This window comes from Natrix helvetica (assembly GCF_964273705.1).
Source record: "Natrix helvetica genome assembly, chromosome: 15".
Taxonomy (NCBI): Eukaryota; Metazoa; Chordata; class Lepidosauria; order Squamata; family Natricidae; genus Natrix; species Natrix helvetica.
Genome location: NC_138565.1, coordinates 720,348 through 745,318, shown reverse-complemented (window position 1 = coordinate 745,318; position 24,971 = coordinate 720,348). Strand labels below are relative to the sequence as shown.

The 24,971-nt window shown below is 46.9% G+C and overlaps 2 protein-coding genes across 7 annotated transcripts in view; one reads left to right on the top strand and one right to left on the bottom strand.

Moving 5' to 3' along the window:
- Positions 1-7,884, bottom strand: part of LOC309399503 (F-box/WD repeat-containing protein 8-like) — an 11,847-nt gene extending 3,963 nt beyond the window's left edge. The window contains exons 1-3 of one of the 6 annotated variants that reach the window (XM_081967366.1): positions 7,374-7,884; positions 5,685-5,893; positions 238-411 (exon numbers count right to left, since the gene is read on the bottom strand). In XM_081967366.1, coding sequence (XP_081823492.1) covers positions 238-411; positions 5,685-5,725 — 215 coding nt within the window. In that variant the 5' untranslated portion in view covers positions 5,726-5,893; positions 7,374-7,884. Of the gene's footprint in view, positions 1-237; positions 412-2,696; positions 2,843-3,337; positions 3,681-5,684; positions 5,894-7,373 lie in introns of those variants that run through there. The other 5 variants (XM_081967365.1, XM_081967367.1, XM_081967364.1 and 2 more) reach the window with 5 other exon arrangements.
- PRRX2 (paired related homeobox 2) lies at positions 3,855-24,971 on the top strand. Its single transcript, XM_081967370.1, has 4 exons — positions 3,855-4,886; positions 20,877-21,076; positions 21,315-21,493; positions 23,225-24,971. Exons 1-4 carry the CDS (start codon positions 4,622-4,624, stop codon positions 23,361-23,363), a joined length of 783 nt encoding a protein of 260 aa, XP_081823496.1. The 5' UTR covers positions 3,855-4,621; the 3' UTR covers positions 23,364-24,971.

Here is a 24,971-nt window from a genome sequence, read left to right as displayed (position 1 = left end):
CCAGGAGAGATTCAACCTGGAAATAAGGAGAAATTTTCTGACAGAACAATCAACCCTTGGAACCGAAGTTGCCTTCAGAAGTTGTGGGAGTTTCATTACTGGAGGCTTTCAAGGAGAGACTGGACTGCCATCGGTCAGAAATGGTGTAGGGTCTCCTGCTTGGGCGGGGGGTTGGACTAGATGACCTACGAGGCCCCTTCCAACTCTGTGAATCTGTTAAAGCCGGTAGGATCTCACCTGGCATGCATCTCCCAGAGCTTGCTGCCCATGCGCTGGTCCCATGCACAGACCAGCCCTTCTTCGCCGCCGCTGACCACCTTCCAGTCGTCCATCTGCACCACCGAGACCCCCAACTGATGGCCACAAAGCGAGGAGACAGGCTCACTTCTGCGGAGGTCGTACACCATCACCCTGAGAAAGCAAGAGAAGGGATTGTGAATATTTGAGGAGGTGGGAGGGAAGATACCTGCCTGTCCTGCATGCTTAAACAGGAGGACAATCTACTAGTCCTTAAGAGGAAACAATGTCTGGTGTTTGGGCTTTTGGTCCTGTTTCTTTGCCCCAAACAAGAGAATGCAGATTGCCACTGAACAGGGGTCGTCTTGGACTTACGACCACAACTGAGCCCAGAATTGATGTTGCTATGTGAGAAATTTGGCGAGTTTTGTCCCGTTTTATGACTTTCCCTGCCACCCTTGGCAAGCGACTCACAGTTATGACGGCCGCAGTGTCCTTAGGTCATGTGATCATCTTTTGTGACCTGATGAGCCAAATCAACGGGGAAGTTCGATTCACTTCACCACCTGGTGACTAACTTATCAATGGCAGTGATTAACTTAACAACGATGGCAAGGAAAGTCGTAAAACGGAGCAAAACTCACTGCCTCACTTAACGACGGAAATGGGGGGGGCTCAACTGTGGCCGTAACCTGAGGGCCACCTGTAGATAGAAAGACTGCAGGGTTAAATCCCTTGTCAAATAAAAGGACTAATAAGCCATGGGATAAAATGAAGACCAAGGGAGGTACTCATACCACTCCATAAAGCCTTAGTAAGGCCACACCTGGAATCCTGCATGCAGTTTTGGTCACCACACTAGAAAAAAAATGTGGAGACTCTAGAAAAAGCGCAGAGAAGAGCAACCAAGATGATGAGGGGACTGGAGGCTAAAACATACGAAGGACGGTTGCAGGAACTGGGCATGGCTAGTCTAGGGAAGAGAAGGACCAGGGAAGACAGGATAGCAGACTTCCAATATTTGAGGGGCTGCCACAGAGAGGAAGGGGGTCAAGCTATTCTTCAAAGCACCTGAAGGCCAGACAAGGAAGAATGGATGGAAACTGACCAAGGAGAGATTCAACCTAGAAATAAGGAGGAATCTTCTGAGAGTGAGAACAATCAACCCATGGAACAGAAGTTGCCTTCAGAAGTTGTGGGAGCTTCATCACTGGAGGCTTTCGAGAAGAGACTGGACTGCCATCTGTCAGAAATGGTGTAGGGTCTTCTGTGGGGGGTTGGACTAGATGACCTCCAAGATCCCTTCCAACTCTGTTAATCTGGTTTAGTTATTCTCCTTCTTCTGAGCCAGCAAGATATTTCCTGGCACTCGAGGCTCTCTTGGAGCCCTTCCACAGCAACAAAGGTAAAGTGGATGTGACTATGGGAGTTCCACTCAGCTGTCCCAAGGAAGGATCAGCACCAGCACCTGGGAGTGGGCCTAATTCCCTTCCACAGCCAGCAGCTGTTCGCTGCCTCTTAACAGAGAGAGAGAGAGAGAGAGAGAAGGAAAAAGAAAGAGAAAGAAAGGTACTAGGAAGCAACGTTCCCTCTAATTTTTTTTTCAGCGTGAGCGGAAAAGTATAGTGTTTGAGTGGCACATTTTCATGCCTGAGCACCTGAATTTTTTTCACAGGTGTCACCTAAGACAACAACGGAAATCAGTGTTATTTGAAACTCAAAGTTATGTTTCTTCAAGGTACCCGTTTAATTAAAAGTGTTATATAATATCAGTATCACTTATAATACTGCAAGTCTGCAATATTAAAATACTTGTATAGGGGATCCCCTGGATCCCCCGAAGAGATCAAATCACAACCAGTATGCCACCTTCTTGGTATATTGCTTTTATTTTCATTGAGTTTTTAAAAAATGAGCATTATTTCATCCTTTTTTCTTTATTTTTGATTGATATCTGCAATTTGTGTTAATTCTGTTCATACGTATAATATAAATGAAAAACCCAGCTCTCTTAAACATCTGTTAAATTCTTTGTGGTGCTCTTTTAGAATTGGCCAACTAATATTTCTGTTCCCCCAACTAATGCCAGGTAGAGTTGACTGAAAAAGTAATTTTTCATGAAGGGACATTTTCCTAGTATTTATGGATAAATAGTTCATATTTATATCTGCTAGCTTCAGCAGAGGATGACAAATTATTCTAAAGCTATTATTGTTGCTTGTATCTCCTAATTTCAATATTTGTCTTGACACTCAGTACATCTTGCAACTATTTGCAGTTGGCAAATAAATATGGTAAATGATTATGCTTTTTCAAGACATTTCAGTAATTGATAATAATTAGTATTTTGCATGTTGTGCACAACTGAGTATTTCATACTGGGGGAGACACTCCCAAAACACAGCAGGAACAAAAAAGATAACATTCCCTCCCCCCCTCCTAAAGTTCACAATAATTACACGCAAAAACCTCTGAAAGGAGCCGTTGCAAATACCCGTGTTTATTTTTTTACCATTTTACTGAAAGGTGCAAACTGAAGATAAATGTTTTTAATTCCTTGCTAAGGAGGGAGGGGGCAGGGGGTGTTGATTGTTGATGATTGAGGGCTCCAGACCGTCACCCTCCGTCTTGCAAAAAGCAGGATCTCCCACCCACGAAAATCTCCCCCTCCCGCCTCAGTGCAGACCGGCATGATCCCTTCCCGTAGCCCCTTCTCCCCCCTCCTTCCCTCCCCAAGACTCGCCCGCCAACACGAAGAGGAACGAGGGAAGAAGCACCTTCAGTGATGGCGAACCTGTTTTGGCTCGCGTGCCACAAGTGGGGGGAGCGCAGGGGGGATCGAGTGCGGGCGTGCCGCACCCATAATGCAACGCGCGATCCCCTCCAGTGCGCATGCGCGCACAACGCGCGACCCCCCCCATTTTTGCATGTTTTTTTTTGCCCCCCCCCCCAGGTTCCGGGGGCTTTATAGGAGCCTGGGGGGGGGAGGCGAAAGTCTAGAGTCTGGATTGTCCTGGGAACCAGCAAAGCGCGAGCAAGAGAGGGCGGGAGACGCCCGCTTTCCCTCCCCCCCCCACCTAAGTCTGGCTGCGCAACCAACCTCAGATCAAAACTTTCCCTGCCTCCATCCCGAGAGTGGAGAGGTATATAACTTCTGTGACAGAAATCAGCCTGGGTGCTCCGCGACTCGGAGCAGAATCGGCAGGGACTCCAGCGGCCGTTATGCAAAGAAGGCCCAGGAGTGCGAAAGCGAGCGCTGGGAGCGGAGAGTGGCCTCTCATCTAATGGGAAACGTGACATTGAAAACTGCTGCGCGGTGTTGTCATGCTATGTGCGCAGGCGCGCAGCTTAGAGGGAACATTGGACTGGTGGTGGTGGTGGTGGTGGGAGGGTGTCCTGGGAAAGGATGCAAAGAAAGAAGGCATTTCTCTCTCCTCTCCCCCCTCCCCAAATTATAAACTGAATGTTGGGTTGGCTTTCCTCTAATTTAACTCTTCCTCTTTCCAAATTTGGGAGGGGGGACTGAAATGGGGAGGAGGGCAGAATGAGGGAGTGCGAAAGGCGACGGGGGGGAGGGCAGTTGAGGGCGGGGGGCTTGTCACGTTTACGGATTTCAAGGAGGCTCAATCAGTGGGTTTGAGGAGAAAACAGCGGCCGGGGACGGGTCAATTTTAATCTGGATAGGGGTGGGGGTGAAAAGTTTGATTCCAAGTTTTGACCGGAGAGTTTTCCGGAGCGGCGGAGACGGTGCGCTGGGAAGGATGGGGCGGCGACGGATAGACTCCTAGTAAAAAGTTTGGGGAAGTTTTTTCTCTCGCTGGTTCACGGGAGACACCCGCAGAAAGAGAAAGAGAGCAAGAAAAACATACGGAGAGAAAGAGTGAAAGAGGTAGAGAGAGAAAGACAGAAGGAGAGAGAGAAATAAAGGCACATAGAGAAGGAGAGAGAGAGAGAGCAAGAAAGACACACAGAGAGAAAGAGTAAAAGAGGGAGAGAAGGACAGAGAGGAGAGAAGAAAAAGAAAGAAGAGAAAGGAAAAAAGAAAGCGGAGGAGGGAAAGAAGGAGGAATAGAAGACGCAGAGAAAGAGTGAAGGAAGAGAGGAAGGAAGAGTCAGACCGAGAGACAGTGAATATAATAAAGACTCCCACACACCCTCAGAGGGAGGCCCACACAAACACCCACACGCGCGCACAACCCACCAGGAAAACGTAGGTGGAGGAGGAGGAGGAGGAAGGCAGGGAGTGTGTGTGGAAATCAAAGCAGAAGAAAAACTTTGGGGGGGGCGGTGAGTCGGTTTGGGGGCCGCCAAGGGAGGCTGGACGGATCGCAACTCCTGCCCGGACGGGGGTCTTGCTCTGCCCCACAAGCTGGATCCGGGCGCCATGGAAGCGGTGGCCGCCTACGGCATGGACAAGCAATTCGCCCCCAACCCGGTGCGCATCTTGGAGCCCGCCGACAACCCTCAGGCGCGCAAGAACTTCAGCGTCAGCCACCTCTTGGATCTGGAGGAAGCGGCCGTCGGCATGAACGGGACGCCGGGCCAGGACCCCCGCTCCGAAGCTCGGGAAGGCGGCAAGGGGGCTTTCGACCCCTCCGGGGGCAGCAGCGGCAGCGAAGGAGGAGGAGGAGGAGGCGCGCTGCGGGAAGGTGAGCGCGTCGGAACGCGCGTCCCGGGGAAAGGGAAGGGAAGGGGCGCAAGGCACGGAAGAGACGGGGGTCTCCAAGGGGAGGGGAGGGCTCTTTCCTAGGGGCCCTTTGGGGAGCCTGCCCACCCCCAGAGGCTTGGAGGGAGGGTCCCCTGCGCTGCGCAAGAGCCATCTTCCCCTTAAGGGGCTTATTTGCTCCTTGGGGTTAGCATTGCTCCGCTGTCCAGCCTAGGAATCCCAGACTTTGGGGGCTTTGAGCGCAGGGAAGTCTTGTGGGGACAGGAAGCCCCAAAGGTGTTTTTTCAAGAGGCAGCTGGACTTTCTGAAGAAGCCGAAGAAACTTCTGGGAGGAGGAGCGAAAGTTCTTAAAAGAAAAAATAGCCCATAAAGTCCAGTTGCCTCTTGGAGGAAAAGAAAAAAGCACCTCTGGGACAACTAGGGACCTGGTGGATGACTGAGAATCTTTATATTGACTTTGGGGGGGGGGAGGGGAAGAACCTTTTTGGGTTGGGGGGGTTGAGCGTGATTCGGAGGGTGGGAGAAGACTCAACAGATCCCAAACCGCCTTTAAAAAGATGCTGTCAAATATCCAGAATGAAGTGAAGTGTCTTTAGTATTTAATGTTTAACTCCATTTCTTTCTTCTCTCCTTTGGATGTTGGGCAAGGATGTTGGAACAAGGGGTGGGCGGTGGGTGGGGGTAGCCTTTTGCAGGTTAATCCAGCAAGCTCTATTTTGTTGTTGTGAGTTGCAAAGTCGTGTCCGGCCCATCGCAACCCCAGGGACCACCTGTCCTCTACCTTCCTTCCTTGGGAGTCCATTGAAGCTCCGCTGACTCCATCCAGCCCCCTCCTCCTCTGCCGTCCCCTTCTTCTTCTTTTGCCCTCCATCGTTCCCAGCATGAGGCTCTTCTCCAGGGTATCTTCTCCAGCCCTATTTAGCTGGAATCAAATCAGGGGGAGTTTAGGGTGTTGGTTGAAATGGTGAGTGCCTAATATGGAGGATAAATCTGTTGGTCAGACACATTGGCAAAAAAAGGCAGAAGAATTCTATGAATGAGGGGTCCTTGGTGCTCTCTGAGCTTGGTGGTTTTCTCGCAGACCTTTGATAACAGAACTAGGTAACATCATCCATGCTCTGATAGTGAGCATGGATGATGTTCCCTACTTTGGGTCATGAAACATCTGCGAGAAAACCACCAAGCTCAAAGAGCACCAAGGACCCCTCCATTCAACCCTGAGCTTCAGACATTCTCCTTTATGGGCAATTCTATTAGTGTGATCGGGATAATTCTACTTGTAGTAAGGGGAAGGCTCTTAACGCAGTTGCTTATTTACTCTGCCCTTTATAGCTCTGGGTGCAAGGAAGAAAACCAGGTGTAGTTTCACCTGCTTTAGTATTTGACGTGATAACACCCCCTTTTATTTCATTTTATATTACATTTAAATTCTATTTCTTTTCATTTTTAAAATTTTATTCATCATCTTTCTCTACCTCCCACCTCACTTACGGGACAGAGCATCCCTTTAAATTTGCCGTAGATACAATTCACACGCAACACATTTGAAGCCGCCGAATAGGGATCTTCCTGCAGGGAACTAACCCTGATCGTCTCTTGGATACCAAATAGGTTGTGATATTTTAAAATGTGTGTTTCACTATCAATGGAATAACAACTTAAAAAGCAGATTTTTGCCTTGAAAACAAGTTAGTATCCTGTCCATTTTACAGAAAGGTGAAAAATCTGCTGTCAGCTCTTGCAGAGTCCTAATTTTTCCCCCTCTTGGTCAGATTCTACTCTCTGTTTCTTTGATTTAATTCTTGATTCATTACAGAATTCTTGCACTGATTTTCACCCAACCAACTAACTTTAAAAAAGACCTTCTTCCAGCCTGCCATGCCAGTGAAAAATAATTTTATTTATTTATTTGTAAACTTTATTGTTTACAAATACCATCAGAAAGGTCGGCAGTTTGGTGGTTCAAATCCCTACCGCCATGTAACGGAGGGAGCTCCCGTGATTTGTCCCAGCTTCTGCCAACCTGGCAGTTCGAAAGCAAGTGAAAAATGCAGGTAGAAAAATAGGAACTACCTTTGGTGGGAAGGGAACAGCGCTCCGTGCACCTTTGGCATTCGGTCATGCTGGGCACATGACCACGGAGACGTCTTCGGACAGCGCTGGCTCTTCGGCTTTGAAAGGGAGAGGAGCACCACCCCCTAGAGTCAGGAACGACTAGCACATATGTGCGAGGGGAACCTTAACCTTTACCTAAACTTTATTGATTGCCCATCTTACCATAGGGTAACCCTGGGTGGCCTTAGAGTGATAAAAATATGTCTACACATACAATGAAAACCTAAATAAATTAAAATCAATCATCAAAACCCAAGAATGCATGGGGAGGGTGGGAGCGCCATTCCCCAAACAGCCAGAGTCCAAATACAGTAAAATACTTATATTTCTTTCTGACTTGCAATATCAGATTCACCTTTCAGAGAATGAAGCCTTGGTTTCCCTCCTTCTCCTCTTGGAGAAAATCCAGTGTACATGGATGCAAACAGGGCCCTCGAGTTATGGAGACGATGCGTTTTGTTTTTATGTTTCTGTCTGCGCCAACTCAGGAAGCTCAAAGTGCCCAAGGATCCCCTGATCCAGTTCCACAGAGGAAGGATTGAGTCTGTCCTCTGCACCTCCATCACTGTCTGGTTTGGCTCTGCAACACAGCAAGGCAGACAAGGCGGACTTCAGAGGAGAGTCAGAACTGCAGGCAAAACAATGGCTGCCAACCTGCCTTCCATGGAGGACCTGCACACGGCCCGAGTCAAAAAGAGGGCTGTGAAAATATATACACACCCCTCGCATCCTGGACATAAATTGTTTCAACTCCTGCCCTCAAAACGACACTGTAGGGCCCTGCACACCAGAACAACTAGACACAAGGACAGTTTTTCCCAAATGCCATCACTCTAGTTAGCAACTAATTCCCACAACACTGTCAATCTATTCACTAAGTCTGCATTACTATTACTATTAATCTTCTCTTCCTTCCTAGTGCCTACCTCTCCCCACTTATGACTGTATGACTGTACCTTTGTTCCTTGTATCCTTGCAATTGATATTGTTTCCTAGTATGATTTGATTGCTTATTTGTGCCCTGTGACCATCATTAAGTGTTGTAGCTTATGATTGGTGAGGAATGGGTCTTTTCCGCTGGGCCTGAAGAGAAACGTTTTTGATCCGTATGATGGTGAAACTCCCAATCGATGCAAAAGCTACGAGGGGTGCAAAGAGGCATGGAAAGTTACACACCCGGCAACTCAAGAGGAGGTAGGAAGAGCTGCCAATGGATTAGAGAAGAAAGGGAAGTATAGGATGCTGTCTAAAGAATGGAAATGGAAATGGGCTGGAAGAATTGACGGCGGGTGGACCAAGGAAGTCGCAGAGTGGATCAAAAGCGTCTACGAAAGAGACCCAAAACGAGATGGAAGCGTCTAGGTTGGGAACAGGCAGAAGAGGCCTTTATCCTGCAGTGGACGGAAGGATGGCGATGATGAAGACCTCCAGATAAAGGTGCAATTCTGAGTTCATGATGGCGTCTGCTCAGAAATGGTCCAATGGAGAGCAAATAAACTATCCTGTTTTCTCCTTCCTTCCCTTCTTTCCTTCCTTCCTTCCTCCCCCCCCTTTCTTTTTTTCCTTCATTCCTTCCTTTCCTTCTTTTCTTCCTTCCTTCTTTTCCTTCCTTCCCCCTTTCTTTCCTTTTCTGTCTTTCTTTCATTCCTTCCTTTCCTCCCTCCCTCCCTCCCTCCCTTTCTTTCCTTCCTTCCTTCCTTCCTTTCCTTGTCCCTTCCTTTCCTTCTCTCTCTCTCTCTCTCTCTCTCTTTCTTTCTTTCCACATCAGGCTCTAAATGTGCACATGTGAAAACGTGGCATCTCCAAAGCCTATTTATTTTACTTTCCTTCATTTCATCGGGCTTCCTGCCTGCCAAGTGAGATTGTGATCGTGATGACTTAGAAACAAGCACTTTATTACTTTCCCAGGGGATGCGCAGAGTTCTCCCTGTGGCCTTTCCTCTGGTAGAAAGGCGGCATTCTTACTTATTCTACATCCTGGTCTGCCTTTAAATCAAACCTGGTTTTGTTTAGAAGTCAACCGATCAGCCGAATACCTTTTCTTTCCCTTTCTTTCCCTTCTGGATTCCATTCTTCCAGCATCATAGATTTTATTGGCAGCTCCAGAATTCAGTGACTAAGTTAGCATGCAACCCTTTGAAATCCAGGAGCCTTTCAGAATGGAGTTATGAAGAAAGAGGAAAGAAGAAGAAGAGGAGGAGGAAGAAGAAGAAGAAAAAGAAAGGAGAAGAAGAGGAGGAGGAAGGAGGAGATCCTTCACTAGATTTGCTGGCAGAGTTTTCATTTCCCATGGCAGAATTGACTCTGTAAATATTCTGTCTGCTTTTCTTTAGAAGGGCAACATTTCTTGTTGATAGTTAAAAACTAAATTTTTGGAAATGGAGTGGCACATGAGAGGATGGATGGAGAAAAAGCAGAAAGCAGAAGGGGAAGGGGAAGGGGGAAGGAAGGAAGGAGAAAAGGAAGGAAGGAGGGATTCTCACCTCTTTTCCCCCATTGCCTGGTCAAATATTCCCTCTACACATTGTGACATCCCAACATTTATCCCCAATATTTAACAGAATAACAGAATTGGAAGGGACTTTGGAGGTCTTCTAGTCCAACCCCTTGCTCAGGCAGGAAAGCCTATATAATAATAATAATGTCCTTGCAAAAGGTGGAAGGATGGAAGCTGGTCCGATCAGCCCGTGCGTCATTCATGTCATCAGTGAGGTAGTCATCACACAGATGGGGTGTAACACTGGTGATTTCCTGCTCTCACATTCCGACTGGTGAAGATCAGCCGTTTCTCAACTGGGGCTGCTCCCACCATTTGCCTCCGTCTGGCCAAAAAGCCACAGCATCTTTTGAACCTATACGAATGGAGGCTCCCCCTCCTCTCCTTCTTTTCTTCCCTCTTCCCATTTCTTCTTCCCTTCCTTCCTTCTTTCCTCTCTCCCTTCCCTCCCTTCTTTCTTCTCCTTCATTTCCTCTCCTTCCCTTCATCCCTCTCTCCATTTCTTCCCTCCCCCCCTCCCTCCCTCTCATGACTGTCCATCCAGATAATTTAGTTCCCAAGAAAACTAGACTACCAAACTTAAGTAATAGCTACTATAAGATTAATCTTGAGATGAAACTTGGCTATTGTTACACAAAAGTGTATAACATAATAATGGAATCCTCTGACAATCTGGATATGGTTATAAAAGAATGAATAAGGAGTCACACATGACAGGAAACCCCCTTAGGTTGATTCATGTTATTAGAAGCCATAATGGAAAATCAGCTCGGAGGTTCTGCTTCTGAAACGAAGGAGGAGATGCACGGGAAGAAGCAACGGATGGGAAATGATCAAGGAGATAATTCAACCTTGAATTAAGGAGAGATTTCCTGACAAGTAACCACAATTAACTAATTGTCTCGGGAAGTTGTGGGTGCTCCATCGCTGGAGTTTTTCAAAAATAGACTGGACAGTCATTGAACCGAGATGGTATAAGGTCTCCTTGCCTTGAGCAGTGGGTTGGACTAGAAGACCTCTAAGGTCCCTTCCAGGTCTATGTTTCTATGACATTCAGTGGCATTGTCTTGTACTTAGGAAGGTCCTCTTCATTTTAAAGTCAACTCTCTTCTCTTTTCCATCTTGCTAACACCCTATAAGGCGAAGGACTACAAAACTGGTTGTCTTCTGAACAGAACAGAAGGACAGAGTTGGAGGGGAGCTTGTAGGTCATCTAGTCCAACCCCCGCTCACCCAAGCAGGAGACATTGGACCATTTCTGACAGAGGGTAGTCCGGTCTCTTCTTGAAAGCCTCCAGGGATGAAGCTCCCACAACCTCTGAAGGCAACTTCCATTCCATCCATTGATTGCTCTCCCTGTCAGAAAATCTCTCCTTCTTTCCAGGTGATTTCTGCATGGGCACTTACAGACATTATTAAATTCCCAGGGATCCACGTTTTAATCTGCGACCTAGTTTTTCATCGATCATCTACTTACAGTGTAGAGATGGGGGGGGGAGAAAACTCTGAGTTTTATTTAAACCCTTCTCGAAGAACGAGGCTCAGATAGTTCAGCTTAACCAAGGAAATTCGAGTAGTTCCTTTCGGGGAAAGAATGCCCGGATGAGTTTTGGGGATTTTTTAGCTGCCCAACCATAAAACGTTCTGGGTTTATTTGTACAAGTTGGAGGCAGGGCCCTTCTGTCTTGAAGACCCCTCCCGTGTCCACGTCAGGTTCCAGAATAAACATAACCTCCGTGATCTCTCCAGCTTGAGAAAAACAACATTCGGCCCCTCCGAGAAACCAAGATGGTCCTTCACAGGCGAGACATCAAATTCGGCAGTTCTGGTATTTCCTCCTGGCAAAGCAAGAGGAGATCTGGTTTGCCCTTGGGGAGGGGGGAGGACCAAACAGAAACCGGACACAAGTGATGGTCCTTATCCAACTCAATCCATGTTGCAAACCTTCAAGGCTGCAAGCTTCCTCAGAGGTGTGGAAGGGGAGTGTTCCCGAGAAAGCATAAATCACACTCTTGGTCCCCAAAATCCTCTTTTATTTAGACGGCTGTGGATTATGGTCATTCACAGCCCGTAATGATTCACAAACAGTCTGTGAAGAGTCTGACAGATGTCTGCTCGAATTGCCAAAGACTTTCACGGTAATGTGGATAAGTGCCCATCTTTATCTCCCTTGAAATGCTTCCAGAGATCTAATTGCCAATTAGTTTTGCAAGGCCAAACGGAGCTTCTCAGAGCCTGAACCGACTATGTGAACGAATTGCTTCCTGCAAAATCTCACTTCTGTTTGCTCCTCTTTTATGTCTTATGGGAGGGGCCAATCATCTCCAAGCCTTACTCCTGAGTCACCCCTTTTGTCTTAACTGTTATTGCCTTCTGGCATCTCTGCACATGTGCACACTGGGAACAGGCTGCAGCTGTTCTTCTGCCTGACTGATGTCTGACTCTGAAGGCAGTTGATAACTGTCAGATGGCCCTGGCCCCCTCGCTGCCTCCGACACAGAGCCCTCCTCAGAGCCTTCCCAGGACTCCAGGACTGGCCCAGGTTCCTCCCCAACCCTCCTCTGCTGCCAGTTCCGCAGGCCACCGGTGGGCCACAACAGAGAGGTCCTGTGTCTTTTGGAAACCACAATCACACAGTCCCACAATCTGGGTCCAAGAAATGCCCCATGCAAGTCATTAAGAAGGAATCCTCTATTTACGACCGGATGTGTGGGGAAAAATGGGCTGGAATAAGGGGAATTCCGGTGCAGGAATTCCATTTTAAAAAAGGGGCAAAATTAGAATGAAACAAAAGAACAAGAACAATGTGGTGTTTTCACCTCCCTCTGCCCAAATTAATCTTGATCCAGTCCCCCCAGAAAACCTGCCATCTGATTGCTACCTTTTTAATTTTTGTTTCAACAATCCCTCCCTCCTTTTTTCCTTTTTTCCCCTTCGGCTCTAAAAGTGTGTCTCTCGCTTCCTTTTCTTTCAGCCCGGCCTGCCTGCCTTCCTATCTCCTTCGCCGTTAACTGGAACCATGTGTCCGGTTGTTAAGAAAAGTTGGTTGAGGCTTTAGGGCTGTTAAATTCCACCTGGAACATACTTGGGAGGTGTAGTGATGCTCACTCCTGGGGAGAGGCGAGGCGAAGATTTCGGGGGATTTTTTTTTACACTGTTTGTAAAATCCAAACAGTGTTTCTGTCAACCAGTCGGTGTGTGTGTGTGTGTGTTAAACACAGGAAGCTAACTAAGCCTAATTTGGCTGCAAAAGGCCTCTGATGTTGCTTCCATCGGATTCAGCCAGGTGCTACTGAGCAAAGAATATTAAAGTCAATCTGGAGTTGGATTATTTTTCAACCAGACAAAACATTCCCTTAGAATGGAATGAGGAGTTATTCTGACAGAATAACTGAGTTGGAAGGGACCTTGGAGGTCTTCCAGTCCAACCCGCTCCCCGCGCGGTGCCCCCGGTTGAGTCAAATGGCTGGTTTCTTGAAGACCTCCAGTGATGGAGTGTCCTCACCCTCTGGAGACAAGCCGGCCCCCTTACTAATTGTTCTCCCTGTCGGGAAATTTATCCTTAGTTTTCGGTTGGATTCCTCTTTGGTGATTTCCCATCCATTACTTCTTGTCCTGTCTTCAGTTGCTCTGGAGTCAGTCCTCGCTTCTCTGTGACAGCCTCTCAAGTAGTGGAAGATGCTGTCATGTCACCTCTACTTCTTCTCTCCATTCAACTAAACATGCCCCGTTTATCAATTGTTTATCATGCAGTTTAGCCTCCAGACTTGCCCCAAATTTACAAGTTTGTTCAAAGTTGCAACGGCACTGAAAAAAGTGACATGTCCATTTTTCACACAACATCCCCATGGTCACTGATCAAGATTCAAACGCTTGGCAACTGACCTGCACTTATGACGGTTACAATGTTCCTGGGATCACGTGATCCCCTTTTGCGACTTTCTGACAAGCAAAGTCAATGGAGAAACCAGGTTAACAACCGTGTTACTAGCTTAGCAACTGCTGTGATTCACTTAACAACTGTGGCACGAAAGGTAGTAAAATGACTCACTTAACAACTATTTTGTTTAGCAACAGAAATTTTGGGCTCAGTTTTAGTCATAAGTCGAGGACCTATAAAGATGCTCGTTTTGCCACTTATAGGACCGGAGGCAAGTCCACTTTTGAGAAATATTTGGAGATTTTTTTCTTTGCCTGGAGAATTTGGAGGAGTTTCAGCCATTCTGCTTCTCTGCCCAGAAATTTGGGTGGGGGGAAAACTTGGAAAGTCTGTGGATGCCCAGTTCTGTAACAATAGCTTGTTTTGTCTTCAGTTTATGGCAGAATAGTGAGAAACGGTTCAGATATCAAAGCGGAAGCCAAAAAAAGCCAGTGCAATCCTCGGCTGCATTAACCGAAGATGTCAGACAGGCAGTGAGGTGGCAGTTTGATCCACAGATGGAGGTGAAGTGTTAGTATCACTTTATAAAGCCTTAGTAAGGCCACACCTGGAATACTGCATCCCATTTTGGTCACCACATTATAAAATTATCATACATTATTAGAAAAGATGCAGAGACTCTGGAAAGAGTGCAGAGAAGAGCAACAAAGAGGATTAGGGGACTGGAGGCTAAAGCATAAGAAGAACGGTTGCAGGAAGTGGGCAGGTCTAGTTTAATAGAAAAGAAGGACCAAGGGAGACATGATAGCAGTCTTCCAATATCTCAGGGGTTTCCACAAAGAAGAGGGAGTCAAACTACTTTCCAAGGCACCTGAGGGTAGAACAAGAAGCGATGGGTAGAAACTAATCAAGGAGAGAAGCAACTTAGAACTAAGGAGAAATTTCATGACATCAAGAACAGTTAATCAGTGGAATGATTTGCCACAACTTTTGCAACTTTTCATTAAACAATGCCGGCATGCAAATTGGCTAATGGTTCCCCCTCCCCAGGAAACATCTGGAGAACTTGGGTTCTTCTAAACAGTGCAAAAGCCAACCAAGGCCAGCCTGGAAGAATCTTGGGCAACGACCCATAATCTCCCCCTCACCTATTTGACATCACTTGTGACTGATCAAACTTTTCCCCAATTTGGCAACCTGAGCTAGATCTTGGGTGTTCTCACCCAACCCTACCACAACACTTCAGTTGTGATGCTGTGCAAACCCATAAAGACGGCAAACGTTTGTAAGACATTAAACACTTGGACGGTTTGAGCCAGTTTGGGTTAAAGAAACAAGGAGGAAGGCCTGGGAAGGAGGGCTGTAGAAGGTGGGGATGTCGCGGGTATCCCCACCATCTGAAGTTGGAAGCCAGCTCACAGCTCCGTCTCAGATTCGGTTGGTTCAGTTGGATACAAGGTAGGGTTAGGGGTGGCATGATAGCAGTCTTCCAGGACAAGGGGCTGACTGAGAGAAGACCTCCAAAGCAGCTGAGAAATAAGAGATGAAAGCTTTTCAGACAGAGATATAAGCTAGAACTAAGGATAAATTTCCCAACAGGGAGAATAGAATAGAGTAGAATAGAATGGAATGGAGTAGATTAGAGTAGAATAGAGTGGAGTGGAGTGGAATGTAGTAGAGTAGAGTAGAGTAGAGTAGAGTAGAGTAGAGTAGAGTAGAAGAGAATAAAATGCAGAATGGAATGAAATATGGAATGGAATGGAGTAGAGTAGAATGGAGTGGAGTAGGGTAGGGTAGGGTAGAATAGAATAGAATACAATAGAATTCTCTGTTGGCCAAGTGTGATTGGACACACAAGGAATTTGTCTTTGGTGCAGATGTTCTCAGTGGACATCAAAAGACAAGATACATTGGTCAAGAGTCATAAGGAACAACACTTAATGACAGTCACAGGGTACAAATAAGCAATCAGGAAACAATCACTATCAATAGAAACCGTAAGGATACCAGGAAGAAAGAGTCCTGCAGTCGTAAGTGGGAGGAGATGGGGGATAGAAACGATGGGAAGACTACTAGTAATAGTAATGCAGCCTTAGTGAATAGTTGGACAGTGTTGAGGGAATTAGTTGTTTAGCAGAGTGATGGCATAACAATTAATCAGTGGAATAGCTTCCCTCCAGAGGTTGTGGTTACTCCATCCCTCGAGATTTTCAAGAAGAGCCTGGACGTCCATTTGTCTGGATTGGTAGAGGATCTCCTGCTTGAGCAGGGGGTTGGACTAGATGACTTCCAAGGTCCCCTCCAACTCTGTTATTCTTCAGGGTCTGCTATTACGCACCCCTCTGGGCCTGAGTGCTTTTGATCTCCAAAAGCCCAGGAGTGGCAGGCTGTGACTCACCCCCTATCTTGCAGACAGCATCTCCCCACAGCTCCCTGCCTCTCGCTTGCTTCTGCACCCCTTTTCTGCCTCTGTTTCTTTCTTTCTTTCTTTTTTTAAAGGCGCACACAGACCCGCCCTCTCCCTAAAAAGCACCTCTTTTTTTTTGCAGCCGTAGCCCTGGCTCGGCAAACTGTGCGAGTCTATTAAAGTCTGCGCCCCTCTCCCGACTGAAGTCTGTGGCTTTAGGCCGGCGCCAGGCTTCCACTTCGAACCAGATGTGGAGAGGCGCCATGGTTCCCAGCCAACAAGGCTGGCCTTTCGCAGGGCCTCCCACGCGAGGAGACCTGGAAGGCACATGGAGAAGCGTGAACCAGTGCTTGGGGGGGGGGGAGCAGAGAGGGGGTGCAAATGTTCTTCCCCCAAAAGTACTGCATGGAAAAACATCTGGGTGGGGTTGGGTGGGGAGAACCAGCGAAGTTGGTAGAGGAGGAGGAAAAAGGAAAAGTAGCCAAAGGAGATGATGAAGAACAAGAGAGCATTGCTTGCTTTTAAATCTGATTAGCTCTATCTATCTATCTATCTATCTATCTATCTATCTATCTATCTATCTATCTATCTATCTATCTATGCATCTATCTATCTATCTATCTATGCATCTATACTGTATCTACTGTATTTATCATCCCTTTCTCATCTATCTCTGTGTATTTCTCTATCTGTAAACGTCTCCTGCCCAGAGCCAAAGTTGTCCAGGGGGACTAAGCAAGGGTTCCCCCCCTTCTGACCACCCCTCCTTTCCCCACCCTTGCCGTCCATTTCCTGTGAGGAGCCAAGGAAAAAGGACAAGGGGGGAAGGAGCAGTTCTCTCTCTCTCTCTCTCCCCCCCCCCCCCCGCCCGTGGCTTTCTGACAGTCTGGATGGATCTGAAGGAAAAGTGAGATGCCCTTAAACGCTTTCAGATGGAGGACTTCAGAGGCAGCGGGGTCACCTGCCTTCGGCTCCCCCCCCCTCCTCCTCTTCCTTGATTGCCCTGGCGGGGTTTCAAACTCTGCCCTTTTGCATTTTCCTAACCCCCCTGGAGGAAAAAGTCAACGCTGCTTTTCAAAGGCTGGGGAGGAAGGAGGCCAGGGAGGGTAGGTGGGGAGGGGGGGATGGAGTGGTTTTCGTTCCCCAAAGAGCTCTAGGAGGCATAATAAATGAAGGAAGCTGTCAATCAGCTTCGGAAAACCATTCCTGACCCCCTCTCTTTCTTTCATTCTCTCTCTCTCTTCCTCGCTCTTTTCAATCCTTCCCTTCTCTCTAACTCTTTCTCTGTTACTCTCTTTCATCCCCTCTCTTTCTTTTCTATCATTCTCTTTTCTCTCTCTCTCTTTCTGTCACTTTCATTCTTTCTCTCTCTTTCTCTGTCACTCTTTCATTCTTTCTCTCTTTTCTATCCTCTTTTCCCTCTCTTTCTCTTTCTCTGTCACTATCTTTCATTCTTCCTCTCTCTCTCTTTTCTATCATCTTCTCTCTCTCTCTTTCTCTGTCACTCTCTCATTCTCTCTCTCTCTTTCTCTTCCTCTCTCATTTCTCTCTTTTCCGTTTCTCTTTGTCTTCCTCTTTCTCTCTCTCCTTCACACTCTTACAGCTACCCTGATTGACTTAACACCTATGATAAGAAAGGACGTAAAATGGGGCAAAATTCACTTAACGGTCTCACTTAGCAACGGAAATTTGGAACACAACTGTGGTCATAAGTCAAGGGCTACCTCTACCGACTTTCCAATATGTCTGAGGTTTTTTTTTTAAAAAAGATCAGCAGATGCTGGTTAGGCCTTTCTAGATAGAAAATGTCATGTCCATTTTTACAGAGGATTGAATTGATCACTTTAATCCTCTATGATCAAGCTGGAGTCATTGTAAATTTGTAAATTTAGAAAATATTAATATTCCTATCCAAAAAGAGTTACTATTTGTTGATCTATTTGCACAACAACACAATCAGGTTGTATTTATTTCAAAATAAATAGAGGCCCAGCTAGAAGATGCTGGACATTTGAGCAGGGGGATGGACTAGAAGACCTCCAAGGTCCCTTCCAGCCTTAGGATTCTACGAACCCCTTTTGAAAGATGTTCAAACTTTCACAAGTATTCAGAAAGAGAGCCCAGGTTGAGCTGTCTGGCACATTCAAACATAGAGGAGATCTCTCAGGTCCCTTCCAGTTCTGTTATTCTGCTATTCTGTTATTCTCTTACTTTGGTCCATTTGAGGTCCCTTCTTCAAAAACTGTTGCCATGCAATGCACTGTTCGCCCAGTTAAAGGTTACACACAAACAGGAAAGTTGTGATAGCATGTAGAAAGCAAAACATAAAGGGGTTTCCCCCCCCACTCAAACCATTCCTGATGTGTCCCTCTGACCAAGGCTGTGAACATATAAAATCCACATTATTAAGAACTGGACGCTGCCTTGTATGTTTTTCTTAAGTCCGAGACCGGAGAACAAATTGGCGTCCAGGAACGACCTGTGTTAATTAATAAAATCTATTTATTTGATTTAGGAGTCCCTGCATCCCCCAGGGCTGTCTTGGCTCTAATTATTATTTCAAAAGCAAAGTAGTATCGCTCTTGGACTTGTTGAAAGGAGGAGGAAAAGTTAGAAAGCAGACAGGATTTATTTTTCTTTGGAAGAATTTACGACTAATAGCCTTCAGGCTATTTCAGTCCACTCAGTTAAACTGCATATTTAAAAAAAAATAAGGGAAAGAAAAAGGAAAAAAAGAAGGGAGAAGAGAAAGATGAGACAAAAGGAGGAGGGTACAATGGAAAGGAGAGAAAACAAACTTTGACCCGGGGATAGTGCCGAAATTCAAAATTACTTCCTTTGTAAATTGAGTCTGACATCCTTGTAATTCGCAAGCCTGGGCTTATGTCCAATTAATTTTTTACAATTATGAAATTTGAATACGTACATCTGTATTTTCAATGGCAATGGTGCCGTTTAAGAGTTCAGAAGCTTTTTTCCCCTGTAAGCTTTCAGGAATTCAAGGTGGCCTCTGGCGTTTCTGAATTATTTCTCTCTTTTATTATTTTGTAACTCTAAAAAGGGTTGAAGCTTTGAATTGTAGGGCTTTGCTATTTTTTAGTTTTTGCAAAAGACAGAAGTCTTTTCTTGAAAAGGTCCCTTCCTTCCTTCCTTCCTTCCTTCCTTCCTTCCTTCCTTCCTTCCTTCCTTCCTTCCTTCCTATATTTTCCATATTTCCTTCTTTCCTCCCTCCCTCCCTCCCTCCCCTTTCCTTCCATCCAAAATCGAACCTGTGCAATAGAATCAGACCTGAATTGAGTGGTTGAAGATGCAGGTAGTCCTCGACTTACAAGCACTGAGCCCAAATGTTCCGTTGCTGAGCAAGACAGTTGTTAAGTGAGTTTTGCCCCATTTTACAACCTTTCTTTCCACGGGCGTTAAATAAATCACTGCAGTTGTTCAGTTAGTCACATCGTAGTTAAGATCGTTCAGAGTTACATGGCACTGAAAAAAACTGACTTATACCATTGCAGTATTTCCCCCCCCCCCGACCCCTGGCACTTGGCAACCGGTTCACATTTATGACGGTCGCAGTATCCCGGGGTGTGTGTGTGTCACGTGATTCTCTTTTGCAACGTTCCGACAAGCAAACTTGATGGGGAAATCAGGTTCCCTTAACAACCGCGTGACAAATTTAAGAACTGCATCAACTCCCTTAACAAATGCAGCGAGAAAAGTCGTGAAAACTCACTTTACAAATGTCTCACTTAGCGACATACATTTTGATCTCCATTATAGTTGCACGTTGAGGACTGCTTGACGGTCAAAAGACCTGAATTTGCATCAGGTGAGCTTGGGAATGCTGCGCCAGTTGTTAAGAGAGACGACCGGCCGTAAATCCCCTTTTTTCAACTGATGTCCTAACTTCAAGCAGTCACTTAATGGCCGTAAGCCGAGGACTACCTATAAGCTCTTCCAAATGTTGGCAGGAGGGAGGCATATTTTCATATCCAGGCACACATCTGCAGGAAAGAAAAACAACTGAAAGCAAAGATTATTTTAAAGTAGAGATTTTTTTGGGGGGGGGGGGGATTGGTATCCTTTTGCATTGCTCTGATGCCGTTTCCGGACCCAAAATTCTCTAAGGTCTTTTTACGAATTCTCCAAAGCAGGCGAGATATTTTTTCCTCTCCTTTTTTCCTTCTTTTTTTTTCCCCTTCCCCCCGTTTTTTCTTTTGCCACATCATAACTGCTCAAGCTTGACATATAGCAGAGGAATTCAGGGTAACTGGTACAAATCAGAGAGCTGTCATAAAAGTATTCCAAATTTTAAAACCATCCCAAAATAAAGATTTTTTCCCCCTTCCCTCACCCCACCCCACCTTCCGTTAAGAGACCAAATGGAAACCAGATGTTGGGGCAAAATGGCCAGATCGTGTTTCAGAGGAGAATTTAAATGAAGGCGCAGCGGGACGGCCTTCTCGTCCCTTCCCCAAAAGTCTAAATTCCGTGGGATTTGCTGGGATCCTAGAATGGGGTGTTTTCGGGAGGCATTTAAAAATATGCGGAGCCGAGAAAGGAGGCCCAAAGGGGATATGAAATCAGGTGGAAAATGAGTCTGAATATTGAGAAATGTTTTGGCAGGATTGCAAGACTCTCTGCTGGTTAGAACGGAGAATAACAGAGTTGGAAGGGACCTTGGAGGTCTTCTAGCCCAACCCCCCGCTGGTGCAGGAGACCCTCTACCATTTCGGAGAAATGACTGTCCAGTCTCTTCTTGAAAGCCTCCAGTGATGAAGCACCTACAACTTCTGGTGGCAAGTTGTTCCGCTGGTTAATTGTCCTCACTGTTTGGAAGTTTCTCCTTAATTCCAGGTTGCCTCTCTCCTGCCCTCAGGTGTCCTTGGAGAATAGCTTGACTCCCTCTTCTTTGGGGCAGCCCCTGAGATATTGGATGACTGCTGAGCCTTTGTCCTTCTGAGACAGATATTCCTTCCTCCGTTTTTCAATGACAAACCGCCTGGATTAAAATTTAAAAGGGTCCCAGCTTCCTCTGCCTAACGCTCCCCCCCCCTCCTCTCTCTTCTGGCCGCAGAGCAGAGCTTGAGCCCCAGCCACTCCTCCTCCTCCTCCTCCTCCAAACGGAGGAAGAAGAAGCAACGGAGGAACCGGACCACCTTCAACAGCAGCCAACTGCAGGCTCTGGAGAGAGTCTTCGAGAGGACCCACTACCCGGATGCCTTCGTCCGGGAGGAGCTGGCCCGAAGGGTGAGCCTTAGCGAAGCCAGAGTCCAGGTGAGAGCGATTGGATTCACCTCCAGGTAGCCCTCGGCTTGTGGCCACAACTGGGGCCGGTTGTTAAGTGAGTCACATCTGATGTTCTCCTCTCCCTCACCACGAACCCTGCTAGCATGGATAACGTTCCCTAGTTGGGTCACGAGAGGTCTGCCAGGAAACCACCAAGCCCCCGTTTCAACCCTGAGCGCCAAATGTTCTCCCCGGTTGCGATCTGTGTGTCTTTCTTCCCCTCCAGGTGTGGTTTCAGAACCGAAGAGCAAAATTCCGCCGGAACGAGAGGGCCATGTTGGCCAACCGGTCGGTATCGCTCCTCAAATCCTACACCCAAGACACGGCCATCGAACAGCCCGTGGCTCCCCGGCCCACCACCCTCAGCCCCGACTATCTCTCATGGTCAAGCACCACCCCCTACAGGTTGGTTTCAGCTTCCTCCCTCCCTTTCTCCTTCCCTCCCTCCCTCCTAAGTAGATTCCTTCTTTCCCTCCTTCCCTTCTCCTTCCTTCCTTCCTTCCTTCCTTCCTTCCTTCCTTCCTTCCTTCCTCCTTCATTAGTAGATTCCTTACTCCCTCTCTCATTCCCATCTCCTTCCTTCCTTCCCTCCCTCCCACCTCCCTGCTTCTCACGTTTCCCAAGCCGGCTTCTGCTCCAGGTTCGCTGTAATCCCGATGTTATGTTACCTTTCAACTGTGCTAACCAAACCGAGGAAGGAAAGGTGGGCCAAGAAATACGTTTCTCCTGGGGCAAAGGAGGAGGAGGAGAAGGGGGGGGCAATCACCAAGCTAAAATTAGATTAGATTTCTTGGCTATAAAAGAAAAGCAACGTCTTCTCGGCCTCCAGAGAGAGAGCACAATCTGCTGTGCGTCACTGGAATACGAGGGCCAGAAATCTCTGCTTTTGATGCCATTTTGTTAATAATTTTGTTTTTGGCTAGCCCCACCCAGTGAATCTTTTTCTAGGCCCCTGGAAGGGATCCCTGCGCCCAGAAAGTCACCCTTCAAAAGGTTAATTTGCATTGCCAAAATGTAGATTGAAAACTTTTGCACCCAAACGTTTTCGATGTCCACTTTTGCAATGTAAGCTCTTTTTTTAAAACGTAACGGCTGCTGCTGGCACATAACTTTTAGAAGGTATATATTTTTTAATCTGCACTTTTTATGTCTCTATTAATAACACCAAGGGTAAAACATTTGAAGAACGGTTGCAGGAACTGGGTATGTCTAGTTGAATGAAAAAAAGGACCAGGGGAGACATGATAGCAGCGTTCCAATATCTCAGGGGATGCCCCTAAGAAGAGGGAGTCAAACTATTCTCCAAAGCACCTGAGGGCAGAACAAAAAGCAATGGGTGGAAACTAATCAAGGAGAGAAGCAACTTAGAACTGAGGAGAAATTTCCTGACAGAGTAATTAAATCAGTGGAACAGAAGTTGCCTCCAGAAGTTGTGAATGCGCCAACACTGGAGATTTTTCAGAAGAGATTGGATAACTAGTTGTATGAAGAGGTATGGGGTCTCCTGCTTGGGCAGAGGGTTGGACTAGAAGACCTCCAAGGTCCCTCCCAACTCTGTTGTTCTGTTGTTTAACAAAATAACACAGTTTGAAAGGACCTTGAAGGTCTCCTAGTCCATCCCTCTGCCCAAGCAGGAGACCCCATACTATTCTGGACAAGTAATTGTCCAGTCTCTTCTTGAATAAAGCACCCACAACTTCTGGAGGGAAACTGTTCCAGTGGTTAATTGTTCTCACCATCAGGAAATTCCTCCTTAGTTCTAGGTTGCTTCTCTCTTTGATTAGTTTCCACCCATCGCTTCTTCTCCTGCCTTCTGCTGCTTTGGAGAGTAGCTTGACCTCCCCCCAAACCTAGTCCGAATTGACTTTGCTTGTCAGAAGACTTCAAAGTGGGCTCCCATGACCCCCAGGGCATTGTAACTGTCATAGGTCCACGCCAAGCGTCTGAATTTGGATCACACGACCATGGAGATGTTGCAGTGGTGACGAGTGTGAACATGTCACTTTCCCCTTGTAGCTTTGAACAGTCACGAGACAAATGGTGTTAAGCCATTTTCATTTCTTCTCTCACGTCTAATGCCTCTTTTCTATTCCTTCTCCTTTGCGCCCGTCTCCTCCTTCCCATCTCCTCTGCCAGCAACACGATGCCTGCGTACGGTCCCAGCACCCCCAGCACCCCCACGCCGGGCGTCAACATGGCCAACAGCATTGCCAGCTTGCGCCTTAAAGCCAAAGAGTTCAGCCTCCACCAGAACCAGGTGCCCACTGTGAACTGACGTGCCCGTCCTTCCTCGGTTGCCCGCAAGCATCCCTGGTGATCTCCACTCATCAAGACATCGGAGATATTCATGGCCCATCAGGGCTCAAAAGTTTTCCCCTGCCCCCCCCCCCCAAGGTCTCCTTCTCTTGTGGACCAACGAGAGACCTTCCACCGAGTTGAGGAAACTTAAAGCTCCTCTGGGGACGAGGCAGCCTCCTCGAGATAGGTCTTGCTGGTAGGACATGCTGGTGGACCATGACTTCTTCAAGGAAGAGCAGTGATGCAGAAGGCATGGACCATGGAGAATGTTCAGGTTGGGTTGAAAGATCTTAACTCTTCAAGAGCCCAGCTATAATTTGGTCTTTTCAACCCTGATTGTTTCGCTCTTCCTTGCCTGGGTGTGATGACCTTGGGGGCCACTGAGATTTGGCATGGAGCAGGTTTTATGCCAAATTGACGTCTGTCCTGGGTGCGTTCGTTTGTCTGTCTCTATAGAATGGACGTATGTTAAGGAAAACTGGCCCTGCTTGGCTTTCGAAGGGAAACGGTGCTCGTTCTGATTCTCCACCGTGCCTCAAATTCTTGGAGGAAGCAACCAGGAACGGCTGGCCCGGAAGGACTTATGCCAAACGGGGACGGCAGCTGATGGCTGGCAGCCCTCGGATAAACTCCCATTAACAGCAAACCAGTTGGACTGCATGGCTGCGATTCGTTCAGTACAGCAGTTTTTGCAATTTAGGCAGGTTGCAAAAGGAACATTTGTGGATGCTGCTTAAATCAGAGGGTGGATTTGCAACAGAGATTGTTTTTTTTTTAAAGGGACACTGAATTTAGGTGGTGAAAGATGGGCAGCCGAGGAGGGGAAGATGCAGGGGGGAAAAACCAGGGCTGGGGGCTGCAATTAAATCCTTTCCATTGCAATATCAGCTTTGCATTCTCATAATCCTCACTGTTTTATTTCTCTCCAGTTTGGCTCAGTTGAGGGGAGGGAGGAGAAAAAGGTACATATGAAGGAGGATTTTGCTGCCCCAAATTTGGGGGGATTTTCATTCTGTTCTGTCTTTGTGACAAGCCCATCACATTCCAGTTCAGCTGGTTCGTCCGTTTCCATTGCCCAGAATTCCCACAAGGGAGTCCTCAATTTATGGGCATCCCTTTAAAGTTATGATGGAGCCGAAAAAATGTGATTTGTGGCTGGTTTTTCACACTGTTGTGGTGTCTCCATGTGTGACCTCCCCCGATAGTTTCTAACAAGTGAAGTCAACAGGGAAGCCAAACTCACTTAACAACTGCATGATGCACTTAACAACCACAGGAAGAAAGGTCTCATTTAAGAGCCCCAACACTTGAGGACAGAAGGTCCCATCCCAATTCTGGTCGTAAGTCAAGGCCTTCTTGTTCTTTCGATTTCCCAGAATCTCCCAATGAAAGGAATAGTCCAATGTCCCCCAATATCCCCCATTCAAAAGAGTTATGACCCTGTTTCAAACAGGACCCCAAAAGTTTGCTCCAGAAACTCCTTTCTGAATGGAACTTGTAGTGGAAGACTCAACCCTTGGAAGCATTTCAGCCTGTTTCCTTCACCCACCCAGTCCCTACAGAAATAAAAAATCTGAAATCTCAA

Excerpts from the sequence above, each read along its gene's own strand:
- PRRX2 (XM_081967370.1), top strand. The coding sequence starts at position 4,622 with ATGGAAGCGGTGGCCGCCTACGGCATGGACAAGCAATTCGCCCCCAAC. Across the intron at positions 4,887-20,876 it reads AGGAGGCGCGCTGCGGGAAG|AGCAGAGCTTGAGCCCCAGC; the intron begins GTGAGCGCGTCG and ends TTCTGGCCGCAG. Across the intron at positions 21,077-21,314 it reads TTAGCGAAGCCAGAGTCCAG|GTGTGGTTTCAGAACCGAAG; the intron begins GTGAGAGCGATT and ends CTTCCCCTCCAG.